At 47.7% G+C, this 21,095-nt stretch overlaps 2 protein-coding genes across 4 annotated transcripts in view; one reads left to right on the top strand and one right to left on the bottom strand.

The window, feature by feature from the left end:
* The window catches only part of LOC102446039 (uncharacterized), a 67,676-nt gene that overhangs the window by 11,872 nt on the left and 34,709 nt on the right, over positions 1-21,095 (top strand). The gene's annotated exons all lie outside the window — the stretch shown is intronic.
* On the bottom strand, positions 1,540-20,589 carry LOC102445804 (uncharacterized). 3 transcript variants are annotated; one of them, XM_075919749.1, is made up of 8 exons: positions 20,143-20,589; positions 14,739-15,131; positions 14,318-14,444; positions 11,563-11,676; positions 9,470-9,583; positions 7,237-7,350; positions 6,390-6,503; positions 1,540-3,220 (listed from the first exon to the last, which is right to left on the bottom strand). In XM_075919749.1, the coding sequence occupies exons 1-8, from the start codon at positions 20,470-20,472 to the stop codon at positions 2,247-2,249; spliced, it is 2,280 nt and encodes a 759-aa protein (XP_075775864.1). In that variant the 5' UTR covers positions 20,473-20,589; the 3' UTR covers positions 1,540-2,246. The 3 variants fall into 3 exon arrangements, with proteins under 3 accessions (XP_075775864.1, XP_075775866.1, XP_075775865.1); XM_075919751.1 differs by lacking the exon at positions 20,143-20,589 and adding an exon at positions 18,178-18,299; XM_075919750.1 differs by lacking the exon at positions 9,470-9,583.

Below are 21,095 nucleotides of genomic sequence, written 5' to 3'. Positions count from 1 at the left end.
AAAATAAGACAAGCTTCGATGTTGCAGCCACAAAATTGATAAATGCTCGACGTGACATATTATAAACTACAGGGAGGTTGGGTATGAAGGAGCTCTGACCACTGCCAAGGAAATAGCTGAAAACCTTGATGTTGATATAGAGTTTAAACTACTTCCACGTGTTCATTGTTAAAGCATAAATTCAGCTATGAATGTGAAGATGAAACAGTTAACAATAATCCAGAGATCAAGTTTAAAACTGAATTTTTCAACCAGCTTTCAGACACTGACAGCACGTCTGGAAGAACAGCTTAAGCAAATGAATCAACGTGTGAGACTTTGGGGATTTTTATATAACAAAGTAACTCCATAATAAAATTTTGATCAAACGCTGTAACAATCTTCATTGTGCACTGACATACGGAGAGAGCTCTGACATTAATGGCAGTGATCTTTGGCTTGCTCCAAAGTCTGCTTCCAATGGACTGTAGTGCTCCTGAAGAAATTCTACACTTTATTTACAATTATCTTCATCACAACTTCCCAAACACCTAGGCTACGTCTACACTGGCGTGTTCTCATGCAAAAACTCTTGCAGAGAAAAATTGTGCTGAACTGATAAAGCATCCTCTAACACAGTGTTTCTCAACTTTTTTTTTATAAAGTACCCCTTTTAAAAAAAATGTTAAGTACCCCCAGTACCTACAATTTTCAGACACAGATTTTTTTTTCTACCATTACAACATATTTGTTTAAACAACTTAATTGTAGCTGGGTGGGCAATGAAATTTTTTGGGCGTAAAAAATACAAAAATAGTAAAGTGCTGTAAAACTTAAAAATTCAGTTTTCTCCAAATTTCAGTTGTGTTGACATACCCTCCAGATTTGTCTCGAGTACCCCTAAGGGTACTCATACCACTGGTTGAGAAACACTGCTCTAACACATCAGGCCTAGATTACACAACCACCAAGCTAAAAGATGGTTTGAGTGGTGGTGTTGGGATTTTAACTTCAAAGATGTCCCCTCTCCTTGGCCTATTACTGCTCACATATATATTTTTGGTTCATTGTTTTTTTCCATTAAAGAGGGATCAGCTTATTTTGATAAACACAACCCTCCTACTAATGGATTTTTGAGTTCTATTTATTAAGTAAGTAAACAGCTTCTAATGTTAAACTTTTGCAGTAATTACATCATACTATTCAAAAAGGAATATAAAATATACTGTTGTGAGTAGGATACAGTATCCCAATGGCCACGAGAGAGAGAGAATTCATGCACATAATGCCAACCTTAATGAAAAACATTGGTGGAAAAGTTAACTTGCACAAAGATGGCTTTCATGGCATTTTTTTTTCAGTTTAACTACTCAATACTGCTGCTCCCAAAGTTCTTTTCTCCCAGTGGGGCATAGTGTCATAAACATCAGGATCAGAGACATTTTCTTTATTATATCAAGAATCTGGTGTTATTGTACAGAGCTGGCTCCTCGCTCAGGTACATTTTTGTCCTTAAAGCAAAAGGGAGTAATGCTAGAGAATATCTGCTGCAGCAAGCCAAATGTTTATCCACTTTATTCATCAGGTTTCCTACAGAACCTAAAATGTGGTAAAAATTAAGGAAAATGTTCTCAAAGCCAGGACAAATATCAACATATAAAAAATCTTCAGTCTCCAGTAATGCACACATTGAACCACATATACAGTCTGTAATAATCTGGAACATTACATTTGAAAGGTGGAAAACTCAGGCTGTCCAAAAAGGAATATATACTGTAAACTTTCCCTAGTCAGTTTCCAACTCTCCTTATGAGTCAGCCAGGTAATCTTCAGTTATCTCCATTTTTCTGGTGTCAGTGAGCTAGAAGTCTGATTTATACAGGTTCTGAATACCAAGTACTACCTTTCACTTCAATGGGAGGTATGGATGTATTTCACCCCTCAAGCCCCATTCCTAAGTATCTGCTACTTCTCTGAAGGGGTTTAGAAATCCATTCCATGTTTCAAATGTCCCTCCTTTCACTGAAAAGCCAACTATCCCTTTTTCCTGTTGTGTGTCACAAGAACATGCATTTTCTGACTTATTTTCAGTTAGCTCTGTCTCACATGGTAGCTTGTGAATTGATATTAATGTATCCCCTCTTTCCCACAAGTTGGCTTCTCTGTCAATCTAGGCCCCTGTGAACTCCTACTCAGTTTTTCCCAAACCTAGTGATTTTTCTAGCTTTTCCATATGAATCAATTGGTGTCTAAGACAACTCAGTTGACTACATTGATTGGGTCTCTTTCATGTGACTTTGCTGATGCTTAGCTAAACTTCTTTTCAGCACAAAACTTTTCCCACACACATTACACTGGAATAGTTTCTCCCCTGAATGCCGGCGTTGGTGATTTAGAAGATAATCCTTTCTGCTGTAGCTTTTGTCACATTTGGTACATTTATAGGGCCTCTCTCCACTGTGAATCATTTGGTGTCTAACGAGCCATGAGTGGCAGAAGAAGCTTTTCTCACATTGGCTGCATTCATAGGGTTTCTCTTTTCCATGCCTCCTTTGGTGTTTTACCAAACTTACCTTCAGTGGGAAATTTTTCCCACACTCAGTGCATATGAACAGTCTCTCCTCTTTGTGGCTTCTGCAGTGATTAGTCAGTTTGGATTTGACAGTGAAGCTTTCCCCACATTCTGTGCATGCATATGGTTGCTTACCCATGTGTCCGCCACAGTGGTTGCTAAGTTTGTATCTATCCTCAAAGGTTTTCCTGCACTGAGCAGAGGCAAACTGTCTGTCTTCTAAGTGGTTTCCACAGTCAGAGTACTCATATGGTTTCTCGCCTGGATGGAGTCTCGGATGCATTACAAGAGCAGTATTATCTCTGAAGTTTCTCTCATGCGCAGTGCATTTAAACAGTCTCTCTCCTGTGTGGGCTTGTTGACGGTTCTGAAGATATACCTTTGGAGTATAGTTTCTTTCACATTCAGGGCTTGTATACAGACTCTCACCTGGGTAGGGTTCTTCCTGATGGATTAATAATTTTTTGTCACACAAAGATGAAACCCCCAGATAGTTCCCAGTAACAGTTGCTGGTTGTGTTTTTGAATTGTAGTGATTCTCCCATGTCACTCTCTGTTTGAGATTCTGCAAACACTTTTCTCCAAGTCTTTCATATAAACTAGACTCATACAAAATGCTTTCATAAGGTTCTCCAGGGAGTTGATCTTTGTTTGTGCTTCCATCTTTCACTGAAATAAACAATCACAAGAAGGTGAAATGAATAATGGAACTACTTCTGATTGCAACCAACCAAATAACTTAATCAGAAAAATGTTTGTGGTCATAATGTTCCTGAAGAACAGATAAGCCGCTAGGACTTTACCAGGGTTCAAAAAAGAGCTGGATGGATTCATGGAGGTTAGGTTCATAGAATCATAGGACTGGAAGGGACCTCAAGAGGTCATCGAGTCCAGCCCCCTGCCCTCAAGGCAGGACCAAGCTCCGTCTACACCATCCCTGACAGATGTCTATCTAACCTGTTCTTAAATATCTCCAGAGAGGGAGATTCCACCACCTCCCTTGGCAATTTATTCCAATATTTGACCACCCTGACAGTTAGGAATTTTTTCCTAATGTCCAATCTACACCTCCCCTGCTGCACTTTAAGCCCATTACTCCTTGTCCTGTCCTCAGAAACCAAGAGGAACAAATTTTCTCCTTCCTCCTTGTGACACCCTTTTAGATATTTGAAAACCGCTATCATGTCCCCCCTTAATCTTCTTTTTTCCAAACTAAACAAGCCCAGTTCATGAAGCCTGGCTTCATAGGTCATGTTCTCTAGGCCTTTAATCATTCTTGTCGCTCTTCTCTGTACCCTTTCCAATTTCTCCACATCTTTCTTGAAATGTGGCGCCCAGAACTGGACACAGTACTCCAGCTGAGGCCTAACTAGTGCAGAGTAGAGCGGCAGAATGACTTCACGAGTTTTGCTTACAACACACCTGTTGATACAACCTAGAATCATATTTGCTTTTTTTGCAACAGCATCACACTGTTGACTCATATTCAACTTGTGGTCCACTATGACCCCTAGATCTCTTTCCGCCATGCTCCTTCCTAGACAGTCGCTTCCCATCTTGTATGTATGGAACTGATTGTTCCTTCCTAAGTGGAGCACTTTGCATTTCTCTTTATTAAACCTCATCCTGTTTACCTCTGACCATTTCTCTAACTTGCTAAGGTCATTTTGAATTATGTCCCTATCCTCCAAAGAAGTTGCAACCCCACCCAGTTTGGTATCATCTGCAAACTTAATAAGCGTACTCTCTATCCCAATATCTACATCATTGATGAAGATATTGAACAGTACGGGTCCCAAAACAGACCCTTGCGGAACTCCACTTGTTATCCCTTTCCAGCAGGATTTAGAACCGTTAACAACAACTCTCTGACTACGGTTATCCAGCCAATTATGCACCCACCTTATCGTGGCCCTATCTAAGTTATATTTGCCTAGTTTATCAATAAGAATATCATGCGAGACCATATCAAATGCCTTACTAAAGTCTAGGTATTTGACATCCACCGCTTCTCCCTTATCCACAAGGCTCGTTATCCTATCAAAGAAAGCTATCAGATTAGTTTGGCATGACTTGTTCTTCACAAACCCATGCTGGCTATTCCCTATCACTTTATTACCTTCCAAGTGTTTGCATATGATTTCCTTAATTACCTGCTCCATTATGTTCCCTGGGACAGACGTTAAACTGACCGGTCTGTAGTTTCCTGGGTTGTTCTTATTCCCCTTTTTATAGATGGGCACAATATTTGCCCTTTTCCAGTCTTCTGGAATCTCCCGTCTGCCATGATTTTTCAAAAATCATAGCTAAAGGCTCAGATACCTCATCAATGGCTGTTAGCCAGGATGGGTAGGAACGGTGTCCCTAGCCTCTGTTTCTCTGGAGGTGGGTGACAGGGGAGGGATCACATGAGTAGGGCTTGACAAACCCCGGTGAGAACCACTCACAAGCCCCGCAATGAGCATGTGCCAGACCGGCACTGCGCATGCACGAAGCGCCAGTGAATGGGGTGTATGGAGCGACCAACTGAAATCTACTCACCACGGGCGAGTAGATTCAGCAGTTTGTCAAGTCCTGCACATGAGGATTACTTGTTGTGTTTCCTTCCTCTGGGGCATCTAGTATTGGGCACTGTTGGCAGACACTGTGGGCTGGATGGACCATTGGTCTGACCTAGTATGGCTGTTCTTATATTCTTAAGCAACTTAAATACAAATCTAGACTTTATTACTAAGTAGAACCACTTGGAAAATTTCCACTGAAATTAAAAGTTGAATGAAAAACAATATTTGTGAAAGCCTCTGTAACCTGCTCTATTAAAAATTACTTATGCAGAGTCATAGATTTGGTTCAACACTTTTACAAACCTATGGCAAGACCTGTTCCCTGATTGTAAGAGTTTAGTCTTAGCACTTGATCAGTAAATACACAAAAGCTCAGGGGGCTGTCCTTCAGAGTACCCAGACCCCCAACCAAGTCAGACTAGAATTAGTGCATGCTCAGCACCTCTGAAAAAAATCTGATCTGTGATGTACAAACTGCTTCTGCATTAACTGTTAATTCCTGAAGAAGGAACATGATTAACCTAAATGTTTTCCCAATGAGACCTGACCAGTGCTGAGCATAGCACAACATTAACCTTACCAAGGGCTCTGATCCCAGAACAAATCTTTGTGAAGAGCAACCCACTGTGTACATTCAGAGCTCTGCATCCTGGCTTCTCCATGCTGAGAACTCATTGCAGAACTAGTACCTTACAACAGACTTGATGCTACGGTGAGTACAATCCAACATAATATGTGATGTTTTTGCTACTGCCATCCTGTGGGCATATTCCTTGTATTCTATAAGGAAAGATTCCTCCCCACATTCACCATATGACATTTAGCTTCAAAGATTCGTGTTTGAAGTTTTTCAGCAGACACGTCCAGTATATCATGATCACTATACTTTGTCTCCTTCCTCAGTCTTTGTGATCCGTCCCCTCTTTGTCTCATCCATGCATTGAATACATTAAGACTCCATTACACTTTCTAGGTAAATGGCATCTCTTTCACATGTACCATAGTAGGACACCACTTATTTTAGTCTCACTTACCTATGTTCCACACAAATTTGGTGTCCCCTCAGTTCTACTGTTGACAATTATTTACATCAGTAATAAAGCCCCATGAAGCTCAGGTCACTGAAAATCATTTACTCTACGGAAATTAATGCCACACAATTAGCAATTTCCTGTGTGAATAATTTGTGTTTTTTTTTTTTTTTCATTTTGGGTCTTTCCCCAATATTTTATCCTGTATTTGGGTCCTGGCAGGTTGAAAGCTGAATTACTGACCTGTGCTGGGATCTGAATGGATTTCATTTTCTTTTGAATCATGCTGCTCACAGACACTCTGCTCTCCCTCTTGTTTAATCCGTGATAAAATATCAGTTGTACAAATTTGAAATCCTGTTCATGGGAAAGAATTACATTACAGAGCATTCATTATAAAAGTTAGGAAAACACGAAGGATCTTGGAACAGTTAGAAAACACAAATGACTTCTGATTGGGGTTGTTGGAAAATCTCATTTGTCATAATGATTAAAAATGTGCAGATTAGGAATGAAGCATGTAATCGAGTTGAGTACTCGACTACTTGCTCCCCCCCTCGCTGCTGCCTCTGTATGAGAGGAAGCAAGGGGGGTGGTAACAGGAGCCGGTTCCCTCCAGCACAGTCTCTGCGGTGCTGCCTGCCCCCTCCAGGCTCCTCTGCTGCCTCTATGAGGGGAGGCTGCTCCGGCAGCAGCCCCTGTCTGCAGCCAGCCCCAGCCACTGCAAATAGGGGGTGTGTTGGACCCTGCGTGAGTCGGGACTGAGCAGTCCCGGTTTGCAATGATTCGGGACTGCTGTGTGTCTGCATTTAAATTCAGTAAGAGATGGACGGCTCTTACTACATTTGAATTGCAGAGCTGCAGCAGTCGCGACTCGTGCCGGCTCCAGGAACTACTCCCACTGCAGCTCTGCAGAGTGGCTTACTTGATACAAATTGCATCAACTACACGATAAGCCAAATAACCACTCTTTAACATCCTTAGAGCAGATAAAACATTAGGAAATAAATGATTATAAGAGCTTCCAAAGAGATTGCTGGGTGTCCGACTTTGTGTTACACCATTCAAGTTGTTCTAATCTATTACCCACCTGTGCATGGGTCTATAAGCATCTCTACATTCTCTGAATCTAGTGGTATCCTGACGCATAACTCTTTGCCTTCCTCAGTCTGGGATAAAGTGTCAGACTTTGAAACTGCATGATCTATTCAAGGAGAAAGATGGAGATACAATACTGTGAATGAAAAATCAGCTGCAAAACCTGTTCCCCGCCCCCACTTCAAACCTGGCTTGCTTTGTACATCTCAATTAGATCTTAAAATAGACATACATACCCAAGCTGTGATATACCTCCTTATACTGCATAAACGTAAGGAATTCCAGTTTATTTTGTATCATTATGTATTATTTTTAACAGATCATATGAGGATCATATTTCAAGGCATAACCAAAAGATGGAATTAAGGCTGAAAGTTCAAAATGTTCCATTTATGAAATTTTCTACCCTGAACTCCAAGATGGTTTAGCTTGTCAGTTTAGATGGGCATTTACTTTGGTCACTGAATGTAAAAACAATTTGTGCAAAAACATAAAGCAATCTGGTTGTGTTGTTATAATAAAATATACTTCCCCTCCTCAAATTTATTATATTTGCTCAAATTTTCCAAAACAAAGCACCTGGCAAAAACATCTAAAATATAGGAATTTGTATCAGAAAGTTATGAGAAACCGGAAAAGAACAGCTTGGACTCTGGAGCTCAAAACTGACTTCAGTGGGCTAGATCAGGTGGGCACCCGTGGTCCACAGCGTATGGCCCGGAGACATTTTCCTTATCGTTACCTACGCACAGGGTTGCCAAATTTCATTGGTTTCTGTCCACATAGTTTTTTTCCTACTAGTTTTACTAAAGAGACATGGATGTAAAAGGGCACATGAAGTGAGCTGCATGCTGATTGCACATAACTTTGACTGTGATAGCTGTGCACTCCCTCTGCATCCAGTCAAATTGCTTCTATGGTTTGATCAGTACACCTAGCAAATTCTAAGTACACAAGTGCTATTAGCAAACCTACCGTGTCCCCAGGAGACCCTCTTGGTTACAATGGTCGTGCAGCCCACTGAGATGAAAGAGGGCCACTCATGTGGACCACTCACTAGCCTAAGTTGCCCATCACTGTGCTAGATGTACCCACCATGACTGCATTTCTAATTGTATATAAATGTGTGTATATTCATGCACTATGTGTACAGGAGAAGATGGTAGTGCCACTTATTGTTAAGGTTGCCCAATACCTTCCATCATAAGACTCTGTTTTCAGTTGCTTATACATTTTGCCAAAAAGGATATATTGGAATTGGAAAAGGTTCAGAAAAGGGCAACATAAATGATATGGGGCATTACTAGAAGATTTACCTGGTGTTACTAACATCCGTCAGGGCAGTGGGCTAGAGGGATGGGGTGCAAGAGTCAGGGCAGGGTCTTGGGGATGTGGAGGGCTCAGGGCAGAGGGTGGGGGTTGCAGATGTCAGGGTTGGCACAGCCCACCCGCCGACTCTCCGCAGGGACTGGCCAGGTTGCTTGCTACCCCACTGTAGTCATTCTGTTGTATAACTGTCCTCAGTGCTTGCTGGTCATTCACATCAGAGCCCCTACTTTCTGACTGATGAAAAACAATCACATTCTAAGCACATCTCATTGTCCTAGCACAACCAACCCTGACTTTGCTTTAATTTATGATAACAGGAAGCTGCATATCGAATTTAGTCGTTCTTACTCTTACTGTTTAGGAGGAGTTCTTGAACAAATAAACAGATTTGCAAACAGATGGACGGACAGACAGACACACAAACTTTCTCAAATATATAGTATAGTAGATAAAAAAATGTAACACACACATATATTCTCTCAGTACATACCCAACTACAAGCACAAAAATCTTCCCAGATTCAGGTGCTTCCTGGCACCATCTGCCTGAAAAGATTGATCACATAAGACCTGGATCCAAAAGCCTTATTTAGGAAAAAAATCACGTAATCTCCTTAGCAATTCATGCCCATCTTGGCTGAAAGGCATTCCTATATCTACTAACTTCTGCATAGGAAAGAGGCAGTCACCAATCCTGTATTCTCAGAAAATGGATGGAAGACTAGAAAGAAAAATGCCCGAAATTATTCAGGATTAGTAGAAAGTCTGATTAACGTCTGCCGTGGAGCTATAAACATATGTTAGCAGTAGATTTGAAACATACAGAAAAAGATAAAAGAACTCACAAAGTTTATTAATCTTTCAATTTCACTCTCCATTTGAATTACTTTAACTCACCAGTACAGAGTTCTTTAGGGACTGTTCTGCCCTCTAGATCCTGCTGATCCCCAATATGCAACTCTGCCTCTTGTTTAGTAAATAATAAATCCTCTTCTGTACAAACGGGAGACTCTGTCCATGGGAGCAAAAATTCACGTTTTTCTAACATATACCATATGGTTAGAAAAGAGTTCATGAGGGATTAGTTAGAGTTAAAAAAGATCTCAGTGGTGGTTGTCAAGAGAAGTAAGAAAAGAGGCAGAAGGCTGATTTACCATTGTGTTATTCCAGTGTTACCCCTATATAACACCACTAATGGTTCAGACCAATGTTTTGTGTGCACAAAATGTTACACTGGAGTTACATTTGCACAAATAAGGAAATAAATATTGGCATGGCATTTCAGTTTTACGAAAAGTGTGAATACCAGAAATTCAAAGATAAAGCTATAATTAAAAACCACACAGATTTTGAAATATACAGGCAGTCCCCGGGTTACGTACAAGATAGGGACTGTAGGTTTGTTCTTAAGTTGAATTTGTATGTAAGTCGGAACTGGCGTCCAGATTCAGCCGCTGCTGAAACTGACCAGTGGCTGACTACAGGAAGCCCGAGGCAGAATTGCTCTGCCCTGGGCTTCCTGGAATCAGCCACTGATCAGTTTCAACAGTGGCTGAATTTGGACGCCTGGGACAGAGCAGCTGGGGCGCTGCCGGGTAGGTCCCCGCAGCGCCGCACCTCAGCGCTGCGGGGACCAACCCGGCAGCACCCCAGCTGCTCTACCCCAGGTGTCCCCAAGTCAGCCGCTGCTGAAACTGATCAGCGGCTGACTTGGGGACGCCTGGGGCAGAGCAGCTGGGGTGCTGCCGGGTTGGTCCAGTAGAGCCGAGGAGCGGCGCTGTGTGACCAACCCGGCAGCGCCCCAGCTGCTCTACCCCAGGTGTCGTTGGCGAGAAAAACGTGGTCTGCTGGGGGGGGGAGGGCGCACTAGCTGCGCTCCCCCCCCCCAGCAGACAAGGGAGATGCGGGTGGTGGGACCGCCGAGACGTGCCACGGTCCCGCCCGCATCCTCCGCGGCTTTGCTCCGCGTCTCCCTGGTCTGCTGGGGGGGGGGGGCTCCCCCCAGCAGACCAGGAAGACGCGGAGCAAAGCCGCGGATCTCGCGGGCAGCGGGACAGCCCAGATGCGCCGCGGCTGTCCCGCTGACGGCGTCCTCCGAGGCTTTGCTCCCCGTCTCCCTGGTCTGCTGGGGGGTGGTTCCCCCCAGCAGACCAGGGAGACACGGAGCAGCTTTTCTCACCCCGGAGGACGCGGGAGGCCTCACCCACGTTCCTGTTCTACTTATGGGGGGCTTGGCATAGTGGCAGCAGGGGTTCCCCCTGCTACTCATCACAGCAGCAGGAGCTGGAGCGACCTGCCACCCTACCCTCCCTGCCAGGAAGTGGACTGCCCTGGGTTTGGGGCTCTCTGCTTTCCGCTACTGCTGAGAAGCTGCACACAGCAGGCCAGTAGAAGGCAGCAGGGTGGAGCGAAGAAGGCTGCTGGGTTGTTCTGGCTTCCTCTGTGGCGGTGAGTACGTGTTGGGAGGATCCTTGCTGCCACCCCAGCAGGCCCTCAGCCCACGGTAATCCCACGGGTCGTTGATGGCACGGAAAAATGCGGAACTTGGGGCCCTAAACTACTACAGATGGGATGGTTCTTGTAGTGGGAAGTGCAGCAACCCAAGCTCAGCACACTCTGCACGACCCAACGATGGCAGAGCGGAGGGCTCCCACCACCGCTGAAGAGCGCCGGGACAGGCCTGACCTCTGATGCTGACCCCAGGTTCTCTCGGGCCTCCTAAAGCTGGGGGCCTGAGGCAGCTGCCCTGAAGCATCCAATGGATGGGACAGCTCTGTCAGCTAGCAAGGACAGTGAAGAATAATACAATGTCAAGCCTTCTGTCAATCAGAGATGAGGAAGGGAACACGTTAGGAGCTGCACCGATCATGCAAAGCTAGTCACAGCTACGGAGAGATCAAGCTCTTGCCACACGAAGAGTGCAAAAGTCTTGCAGGATTTCCAACGTTCTCCTGTCTTAACTGTTCGAGTTGTGCAATCGTATCAGTCACCTGTGCTGTGGTTGATAGAAATCTCTCTCTCGTCTCCATCCCCTTGATCCCCGACACTCAGCTCCTCCCCTCGTTCAATCCGGGATAGGATGTCGGGTTTGGAAATGGCATAGTCTGTTCATAGGAAGAGATATTAAGGGAAAGCATATAGCAATAAGCTACATGTACCCAAGTCTGTCCTTTCACTGCACTCTAGGGATGGGTGCACCCTTTGAGGGCTGCAGCCATCCACAGAATGATGTGAGGAGGGGAGAAGGAAACAACTTCTGCTGCTGCTTCCTCCCCTCTAGTTACTTCCTCCCGGGCAGCAGCCACACATACATTCCATCCAAAAAAGGTTTGTAATGTGTACATTAGCCACTGGAGTCAGAGGATGAGGCCCCTAATGTCCCGTTATTGGATTTTTAAGGGGAGCAGCCAGATCACTGCTGTGCCCATGGGGTGTTTGCCCCAAAATCTATACAAAGGAGGGCATGTGAGGTGTCAAATGAAAGCTTATGTTCTACTGATTCTATATACTGATAGAGATGCAGCCGTGTTAGTCTGGTGTAGCTGAAACAAAAGACAGGACTCTGCAGCACTTTAAAGACTAACAAGATGGTTTATTAGGTGATGAGCTTTCGTGGGCCAGACCCACTTCCTCAGATCAATATGTGGAAGAATGCTATATATGCTACTCATGTACTTGTATGATGCCTGTATGTGGAGTTATGAATATGGGCTCTGGGCTTGTACTGTAAGTGTTCTCTGCACTGAGGCAGAGCAATGGGCCTGGACTGCCTGTCATGAGGAAGGAATGTCCAGTGAATGACTGTGCTAATTAGCAGGGCCCCAAGGACAATGGCTTTCAAGGTGTCCAATACACACCTGAGTAATGCGTCTGGAAACCTGCAAGCCAGTCAGTATCTAATGGCTGCTGGCATGGGACACAGGACTAGGTCACTTGGCCATGTGACCCACTCCAGCTTGGAAGGTACCAGGAATGGATATAAAGTGCCATGAGGCAGACTCTATCTTGACTTCAATTCTGCTATTGATCCCAGATGCAGCCTTGCGAGGGACAGAGAGCTGGGAAGGATCGTGGACCCATCCTGACATAGGATGTACACTAGAGACTTTTAAGCTAGCAGTTTGTCACATCTCTGCTGAGTGCCTGCATCAAGAACTTGGTGATTGGTGCATGTAATGTATTCTCCTTAATAACCTTACTCTCAACATTTTCCTTCTTTCGTTAATAAACCTTTAGGTTTTAGATTCTAAAGGACTGGCCCAGCATGATCTTGTGGGTAAGATCTAAAGCGTAAATTGACTGGGACTCTGTGGCTGGTTTTTTGGGACCAGGAGAACCTGTTTAGGGTAGGTAAGATGGAGTTCTATAACCCCTTACCTGTGTATTAGGCCCGGGGCTGATCGTGGAACAGGGAGAGCTGGGGTGTCTGAGGGGTTTTGCTCGTGAGGCATCCTGCTAGCTAGATTGGCAGCTGAAGTGCTTGGTGTGACTGCTTTGTGGCCTATTTGGGAAAGGTCTCCAGTCTGGGGCTGTAAGCAGCCTTGTTTTTGAGCAATTCGCCCTGAGCGGACGCCCTCAGCTGTGCCCAGATCCAGTCCGGTCCGTCACACCTACCATGTGACAGACAGGGCTGGATTATGAGAGAAGCTTTAGGGCTGTAGCCCAGGGGTGGGTGAGAGATGGTGGACATGGGGGGGGCGGGGAGGCTCTGCGTGCTGCCATTCTCCCTCCCCCCATGCTAGGGTCCCATTGCTGTTAGTGCAGGGAAGCTCTCTGTCCCTGTGCTCACCTGCATCATTTCCCCTGCTGCTCCCATTGGCTCCCACAGGAATTGTGGCCAATGGGAGCAATGTGTGTGGGGAGGGGTCTAGGTCTCTACAGCTGAAGTAGCAGGGTTCCAGCCCTAGCAACTGGGGATATGAGAGATTTATAAAGCAATTATGTCAGTTATCAGCCACATTAGTTTGTTGCTCTGGAAGGGAACCAGGGATCTCCACACACACAGGCATATATCATAGGATAGTAGGACTGGAAGGGACCTCGAGAGGTCATCGAATCCAGTCCCCTGCCCTCTATATATGTATAGCACAAGTATTAATCCACTTGTATAAGAACCACTATGTAGGTTCTTTTATCATTCCTACCACTGCAGCATCCATGCACCTTGCAAAGCTACAAAGAGGCTGGGTCCCAGTGTATGTGTGGCTGCTTCCAAGGCCAATCCATGAGACAGCCCAGTGCTTATTAAACAACAGCGTTAACTAAAATTGAGAACGTAAATCTATGAAAAGCAGGAAAAAAACCAACAGTCGTTTGAATGCATAAACATGGAAATAAAAGCAGTGGGTGCACACTCCACACTGCAGAGAGTTTTAAACCAGATCCAGTCCCTGGCAAGTTTCCATGCTGGAGAGGAAAGCCCGAAGCCTCAGCACCTCCCTCACCCCCACAGGGCTGACACGTGAGCACTAGCAAGCCCAGCTGTGAGTGTGGAGCTCTGGTGCCCCGAGCGGAGTGTGAGTGGGGTGAAAGGTTTTTTCCCCCACTCCTCACTTGGGGGCCAGGTAATGAGTGGAATGCCACTCGTCATGCAGACAGCAAAGGGAGTTGAGCCTAGATCACCAAGTTTCCAGTTACTAGAAGGGCCAATCCCCAGAACTCAAAGAACTGGAATAAACCTGGAACCAAATGCAATATTTCAAAGATCCAAACTTTTCTAACATAAGAGCAAAAACTTATCTTTACCCAGTGATATCAACGTCTCGTAGTTGCTTTTCATCACATTCTTGTACAGTTCTTTCTGCCATTCGTTTAAATGGCCCCACTCTTGCTCATTGAAATAGACTGAGACATCATCAAATGTTACTGGCACCTGGAATCACAAGTATCACACATTCAGTGCCTTCTCTTGTGACCATATTCTGAGGCCTGCTTCCCTCTACCTTCCATTAAAAAGACTTCCCTCACTTCTGTTTCCTTTTAAATAAAGTACTAAACATGGGTAATTGTGAACAAGAAAAACACAAATGACCAAATCAGTTCCTTTGTTCTAAGACATTTTATGAATGGTAAATTAAAGGGCCAATATACCAATTTCTTTTAAAAAAATCTTTAATCGTTCATTGACTTTGTAGCTACTTTTCACCATTAGCTGGGATATTGTTACCTTGGGAACTTCCCCCTTTGTGCCTGGGGGGAGTCTCAGGAGCCAGAAGTTCCTGTTCTTCAGCAGGTTCTCCATGTTCTCCAGCCTCCTCTGCAACAGCCTGTACTCCTGGATCAGAGATCCTAGCACAGCCCACCTGCTCTCCAGCTGGCTCCCAAACTCCACCACAGTTCTCTCACAGTCTATTAGTTTCTTTTCAGTCATCCCTGTTCTCCCTTCCAGATTCAGCAAACATGCAGCATGAGAATCAACTCTCCGCTCCATGTCTTGAACAACAGCCCGGGAGACCTCTGCAGTTTGCAGTTGTGTTTCTCTCAGTGAAGTTTGTCTGAGGCTGGTGGAGGGATGCAAAAGTGTCAGGTGCCGCCAGGATTCTAAGTCCCATTCTGGAGCCTGTTAGCAAGGAGAGAAATTCCAAGTGGGGACTGTGACTCTGATTCACCTGGCAGTCTCCTTTCTGCATCTCTTCAAATGCTTGAATAGTACGGGGCTGGCCTGAGATGAACTTGTATTTTGGCAGCCCCCACTGCCTCTGAACCCCTAACCTCTGCCCTTCTTCCTGCACTCCCCCTTTTACTCTAACCTCTGCATTCACATGGGGAATCTGATCTGGATGCACAATAGGGATGTAAAAGTATAGTGGATTAACCGATTAATCAATAAGCAAAAGCTTATAGGTTAATACTACAGACTACATTGTATTCCCCCCTCCCTCCTCCAACCCTTGCCAGTAATTTTTTTTTAGCAGGTTGGCCAACAGCCCAGCTCAGTCCCAGCTTGTACTGGGTCCTGGACCTACCCCAGCTGAGGCTCTGCATTTCATGTGTATTAGGAGCCAGGCAGCCCAGCTCAGTTCCAGCTTATGCCAGGTCTGGGAGCTCAGACCCTTCCTCCCTGGACACAGACTGCCCAGGAACTACAGAACAGTGTTTCTCAACCTTTTTTTTTTATGAAGTACCCCTTTAAAAAAATTTATAAGTACCCCCAGTACCTATAGTTTTCAGACACACAACATTTTTTTCCTACCGTTGCAACACATTTGTTTAAACTACTTATTCGTAGCAGGGTGGGTGATGAAATTTTTGGGTGTAAAATGTATAAAAATAATAAAGTATTGTAAAACTTAACACAAAAATTCAGTTTTCTCCAAATTTCAGTTGTGTTGATGTACCGCCCGCATACTTCTCTCAAGTAACCCTTAGGGTACTCGTACCACTGGTTGAGAAACACTGGTATAGAGCAGTCGACTAACCAATAAGAATTCATGAGGTTAATCAATTATTCAATTAACCAGTATTTAACATCCTTAATGCACAGAGCAGCCAGCATGCATTACTGCACCCCCCTTTCACTGCTGCTCCTTTGCGCACCCCTTGGGGGCTCTAGGGAGGGAGCAAAGAGTGACACCAGGTAACTCCTGCATCCAGGTCACTTTCCCCACTCGGGCTGCGTAAGGGAAGGACAGGAGAGCAGCAGCTCCTGATGTCTCGCGTCACAGCACAGCCCAGGTGGCGAAAGTGACCTGGATATGTGTGGAGTGCAAAGTGTTGCTTCTCACTCTCCCATGCACAGCCCCCTGGGGGGCACATGGGAGGAACACAGGGGGGAAGCAGTATCTGTGTCTCACTGCTCATCCCCCGTCAGTTCCTTCACCAGGAGGAAGCAGGGAAAAGTCTGGGGCACCTCTCTATTTGGTGTTCCCCTGCTAGTCAGAAGCAGTTTTTCACACTAAACCATCAGTGTGCACAATGCCCACACAGATAGCCCATCCCTAAGGTCCAGACTCCAATGGTAATGAAGGCACTAGGGTGTTACACTATCATTTCAATAAAAATAACATAGAGAGTCTGGCTACCTATGAGGAGAGGCTGAGGGATCTGGGTTTGTTTAGTCTGCGGAAGAGAAGAGTGAGGGGGGATTTGAGAGCAGCCTTCAATTTCCTGAAGGGAGGTTCCAAAGAGGATGGAGAGAGGCTGTTCTCAGTGGTGATGGATGGCAGAACAAGGAGCAATGGACTGAAGTTACGGTGGGGGATGTCTAGGTTGAATATTAGGAAAAACTATTTCCCCAGGAGGGTGGGGCAGCACTGGGATGGGTTACCTAGGCAGGTGATGGAATCTCCATCCCTAGAGGTTTTTAAGTCTCGGCTTGACAAAGCCCTGGCTGGGTTGATTTAGTTGCGATTGGTCCTGTCTTGGGCAGGGGGCTGGACTTGATGTCCTCTTGGGGTCTTTTCCAGCTCTATGACTCTGCCTTTCTTTGTCATGTACCACTGCCAGTATTAAGTGTTCAGTAAAGCATCTTTTACCATTAAGGCCACTTTGGCTTTGAGTCATAGAAGGAAGGAATCATGAGACTGGAAGGAAACTTGAAAGGTCATCAAGTCCAGTCTCCTGCACTGATGGCAAGAGCAAGCACCATCTAGATCAGGGGTGGGCAAGAGGGCCTCCGCAGGCCAGATCCAGCCTGCCAAGTGGGTTGATCTGGCCCATGGAGGCCCTGCTGCTCCCCTGCCCTCAAATCAATCAGGGCCTAGGAATGGGGGAGCGCATGGTGCTTAGAGTCAACCCTAGCAGTTGACTATAAGCACCTTGCGCCAGAGGGCAGGGAGTGAGAGACTTTGTGCGCTTTCCCACTGCCCCCAGGTCAGTCAGAGCCTGGGGGCAGGTGGAGAGTGCACAAAGTCTCCTCCCACTCTGCAAGGGGTGCGGCGCTTGTAAGTGCCACATGCTCCTTGCAGGACGGGGGCAGGGTGGAAGGAGACTTCGGGCATCTAAGCCAATCAGGGCTTGAAGGCAAGGAGAGCGCGCAAAGTCTCCTCCCGCCCTGCAAGGGGCTTGGCACTTAAAGTCAACCGCCAGCTGCTGCTCAGCTGGAGGCTGACTCTAAGCACGGTGCACCCTTGCAGGGCAGAGGCAGGGAGCGAGAAACTTTGTATGCTCCCTCTTCCCCAGGCCCTGACTGACCTGGGGAAAGAGGGGGAGCATGCGAAGTCTCCTCCCACCGCCAGAGGCATGGGTGCCTGGAGCAGGGGTGAGCTATAACTTTTGATGGGGGGGGGGCACTTCAAGATTTTGGAAAGTGGTCGAGGGCCTCACTCTCCCATGGTATTAATGGAGGAGGTGCAGGGTCTGGAATGGAGGTTGGGAGCAGAAGGGAGTTTGGATAAGGGACTGGAGCACAGGAGGAAGAATGGAATCTGGGAGGGACTTTGGATGAACAAGACAATTGTGACCTAGGGCAGGGAATTGGGGTGCAGGGTTTTGGGACGTGACCTAGAGTAGGAGGAGATTATGGTCCTGGCAGGAGACTGGAGTGCCAGATCGAGGAGTGGTTATGGGTGCATGTGGAGTACCGGGGTAGGAGGGGAGACAGAGGGTTGGGGAAGGGAAGGGCTGGGGTGGGGTGCCAGAGGCAAGGTTCTGGCCAGGAGACTTACCAGCCAGCAGCCAAACCTGCCTGCCTGCCTGCAGAGCTAAAAGCTTGCAGAGCTTAAAATGTTTCTGTCTTCTCGGCCATGTTCTTGAGTAACTGAGCAGGAGAGTTGTGCTTCGTGGCTACCTGTTATTCAAACAGGCAGCTCCCACTGGCCAGTTTATGTCCAGAAACTGACCAATGAGATTGTGCTGGGGGGCAGGAGCAGCATCTGAATCTTCCCCCCTCCCCTCTGGGCTCATAACGAGAAATTGCCCAGCAGCTGTGTTTCTGAGCAGTCTGCGGGGCAAGCAGGGGAGCCTGCTTGGGGCTTCCTACTGCCTCAGAGGGCTGGATCTGGTAGCTTGGCGGGCTGCATCCAGCCCACAGGCTGTATTTTGCCCAGGCCTAGCCTAGAGGGAACTGCCAGCTGTTCAGAACAGCTGGCAGTTCTCTGGGAGAAGGATGGGGGCAAAGACTTTGCTCACTCCCCTTCCCCCGGACCAATCAAGAGTCTGTGGGTGGGGAAGCATGGAAGTGTCCTGGCCCTGCCCCTTCCGCCTGAGGCTCTGCCGCTCCCAGGGCGGGCCAGGGCCACTTCAAAAATTTCTGAAGTGGCCCCGGGTCAAAAATTATTCCCCACCTCTGATCTAGATCTTCCCTGACAGATGTTTGTTTAGCTTGCTCTTCAAGATTTCCAATTATGGAGATTCCACAAGTTCCCTAGGCAATTTATTCCAGTACTTAACCACTCTGTCAGTGAGGAAGTTTTTCCTAATGTCCAACCTTTATAGGTCATATTTTTAGACCTTTAATAATTTTTGTTGCTTTTCTCTGGACCTTCTCCCATTTCTCCACATCTTTCTTGAAATGTGTGCCCAGAACTGGACAGAATACTCCAATTGAGGTTTAATCTGATCAGAGTAGAGCAGAATTACTTCTTGTGTCTTGCTTACAACACTCCAGAGTATACATCCTAGAATATTTGCTTCTTTGCAACCATGTCACATGGTTTACTCACATTTAGCTTGTGGTCCACTATGTCTACTAGGTCCCTTTCCACAGAACTCCTTGCTAGGCCTCCCATATTGTTTGTGTGAAACTGATTTTTCCTTCCTATGGTCTCATTGATGCACATATAAGACTTTGCCTTCACCAGTTTCTCAGAGGGTAAATGAATTAAACTTAATTTTGTTGCTGACACACAAGAAACAGACTCCAACTAGCTATGCTGCCTAAAAAGTGCAAAAAAACCCTAACCACTTATTTCTGCCCTTTTTCCAGGCAGCTATGGTGCTGAGCATAGCTGCAGGAATAGGACTGTGTTTGGCTATCAGAATACATGAGGCCACGTGGCTATTAAAATGTACTCCACATTGGGAAGCCTGAAGTTTGGGGGGGTGAGAAAGGAAAAAGGTGTCAGTTAGTCCATGTAGAATGGGAACCACCAAAGCCCAGGACCCTCCAAAACCCAGCAAGTGGCTCCAAACCAGCAGGAGCTGCCCGTAGTGCCTAGGAAACACAAATCTGATCTTTCAGGCACAGCCCCAGGGCGACCAGGCCAGGCCGTACGAGGCTCCCCATGGGTGAAACTGGCTTCCAGGGCCCAGGCAGGGCAAGGAGAAACTCCTGGGGGATAAGGCTCCCCTGTCAGGGGATTTTTTGCCCATAAGCTCTGGAACTATAAGGGCTGGTGAAGCTGCAGCACCCCCTGACTTGAAGTTTTCCATTAGAGAGGGCGTTCCCTGTAAAACAGGCACCCGCTTAGAAGAGTCAAAAGCCACCCAGTGGATGAGCAGAACACCCACAGCTAGGTTTCTGCTTCTACTAGTGGTGCACATTCACACATGCCCCCGTGCACGTAGCATTTATTCCGCACATGGGTGGCACAGATTAGCGGGAACATTGGCGGAGAGCGGTTCAACAGCTCTGCCAATCAGCACCCCCGCTCTACACATTGTTCCAGCCCCGCCCGCCGGCCGGCCCTTACCTGGGCAGCCGCCCGCTCAGCCATGGCCCCGAGCGGGATGGGCAGGGTCCCGGCCGGGCGCTGGAGCAGGGAGGGAGCCGCGCAGGGCCCTGGGTACCGCCTGGCTCGGGGCTGACCACGCCCCGCGCGTCCGGGCTGCAGCTGCGTGGCTGGAGCACCAGGGGGCGGCGCCTCTCCCCTCGCTCCGCCTGCGCGCCCCGGCCCTGCCCGCCCGCCCGCGGCAGGGGGCGCTGTCCGCGCGCAGGGGCGCGCCGCGGAGCCGCTCTCCCTCCCTCCCTCCCTCCCGCCGCGGCGGCGCTGCTCCCGGCATGCACCCTGCCTGCCCAGCATGGCCGCGCGGCCCAGCGCCTGCGCCTTCCCCTAGCGAGGCGGCGCCGGGACTCAGCCCAGCCCCAGCGGCAGCGCAGCTCGGCCGGGCCGCTGGAGAAGCCCCGCCCGGGGGGGGCCATGGCCGAGCGGGCCGCTGCCCAGGTACGGGGGCGCGGGCGGGGCAGCCTCGGGCCGGGGGAGGGGAGCCTCGGGGGGGGGGGCTCTAGCTGATCCGGGGGGCAGGGCCCGGGGCGGGGGGGGGGGAGCGCGGATGCGGGGGGGAGCCCTTGGGGGGGCGGCTCTAGCTGATCCGGGGGGCAGGGGCGGGGGTGGAGCGCGGGGGGGGGCTCTAGCTGATCCGGGGGGCGGGGGTGGAGCGCGGGGGGGGGGCTCTAGCTGATCCGGGGGGCAGGGCCCGGGGCGGGGGGGAGTCCCGGGGGGGCTCTAGCTGATCCGGGGGGCAGGGCCCGGGGCCTGGATGGTTCCCCGGCAGCGGGGACCGGGCCCCCTTGCTGGTCTCAGGTACCTTGAGCCGGGTTGGCTTTCCCCAGGGGAATACAGGGGTCTTGGGGGGGGAGGGACTCGGTTCCCGAGCAGCCCCCCCAGGTTTCTACGGCCTGTGCGCTGGCTCTCGTGCTGCAGGA

This window comes from Pelodiscus sinensis, chromosome 2 (genome assembly GCF_049634645.1).
Source record: "Pelodiscus sinensis isolate JC-2024 chromosome 2, ASM4963464v1, whole genome shotgun sequence".
Classification (NCBI taxonomy): Eukaryota; Metazoa; Chordata; order Testudines; family Trionychidae; genus Pelodiscus; species Pelodiscus sinensis.
This window is presented reverse-complemented; position numbering and strand designations above follow the sequence as displayed.

Excerpts from the sequence above, each read along its gene's own strand:
- LOC102445804 (XM_075919749.1), bottom strand. The coding sequence starts at position 20,472 with ATGCTGGGCAGGCAGGGTGCATGCCGGGAGCAGCGCCGCCGCGGCGGG. Across the intron at positions 11,677-14,317 it reads CGAGACGTTGATATCACTGG|ACTATGCCATTTCCAAACCC; the intron begins GTAAAGATAAGT and ends TCCTATGAACAG. Across the intron at positions 7,351-9,469 it reads CCCTAAAGAACTCTGTACTG|ATCATGCAGTTTCAAAGTCT; the intron begins GTGAGTTAAAGT and ends CTCCTTGAATAG.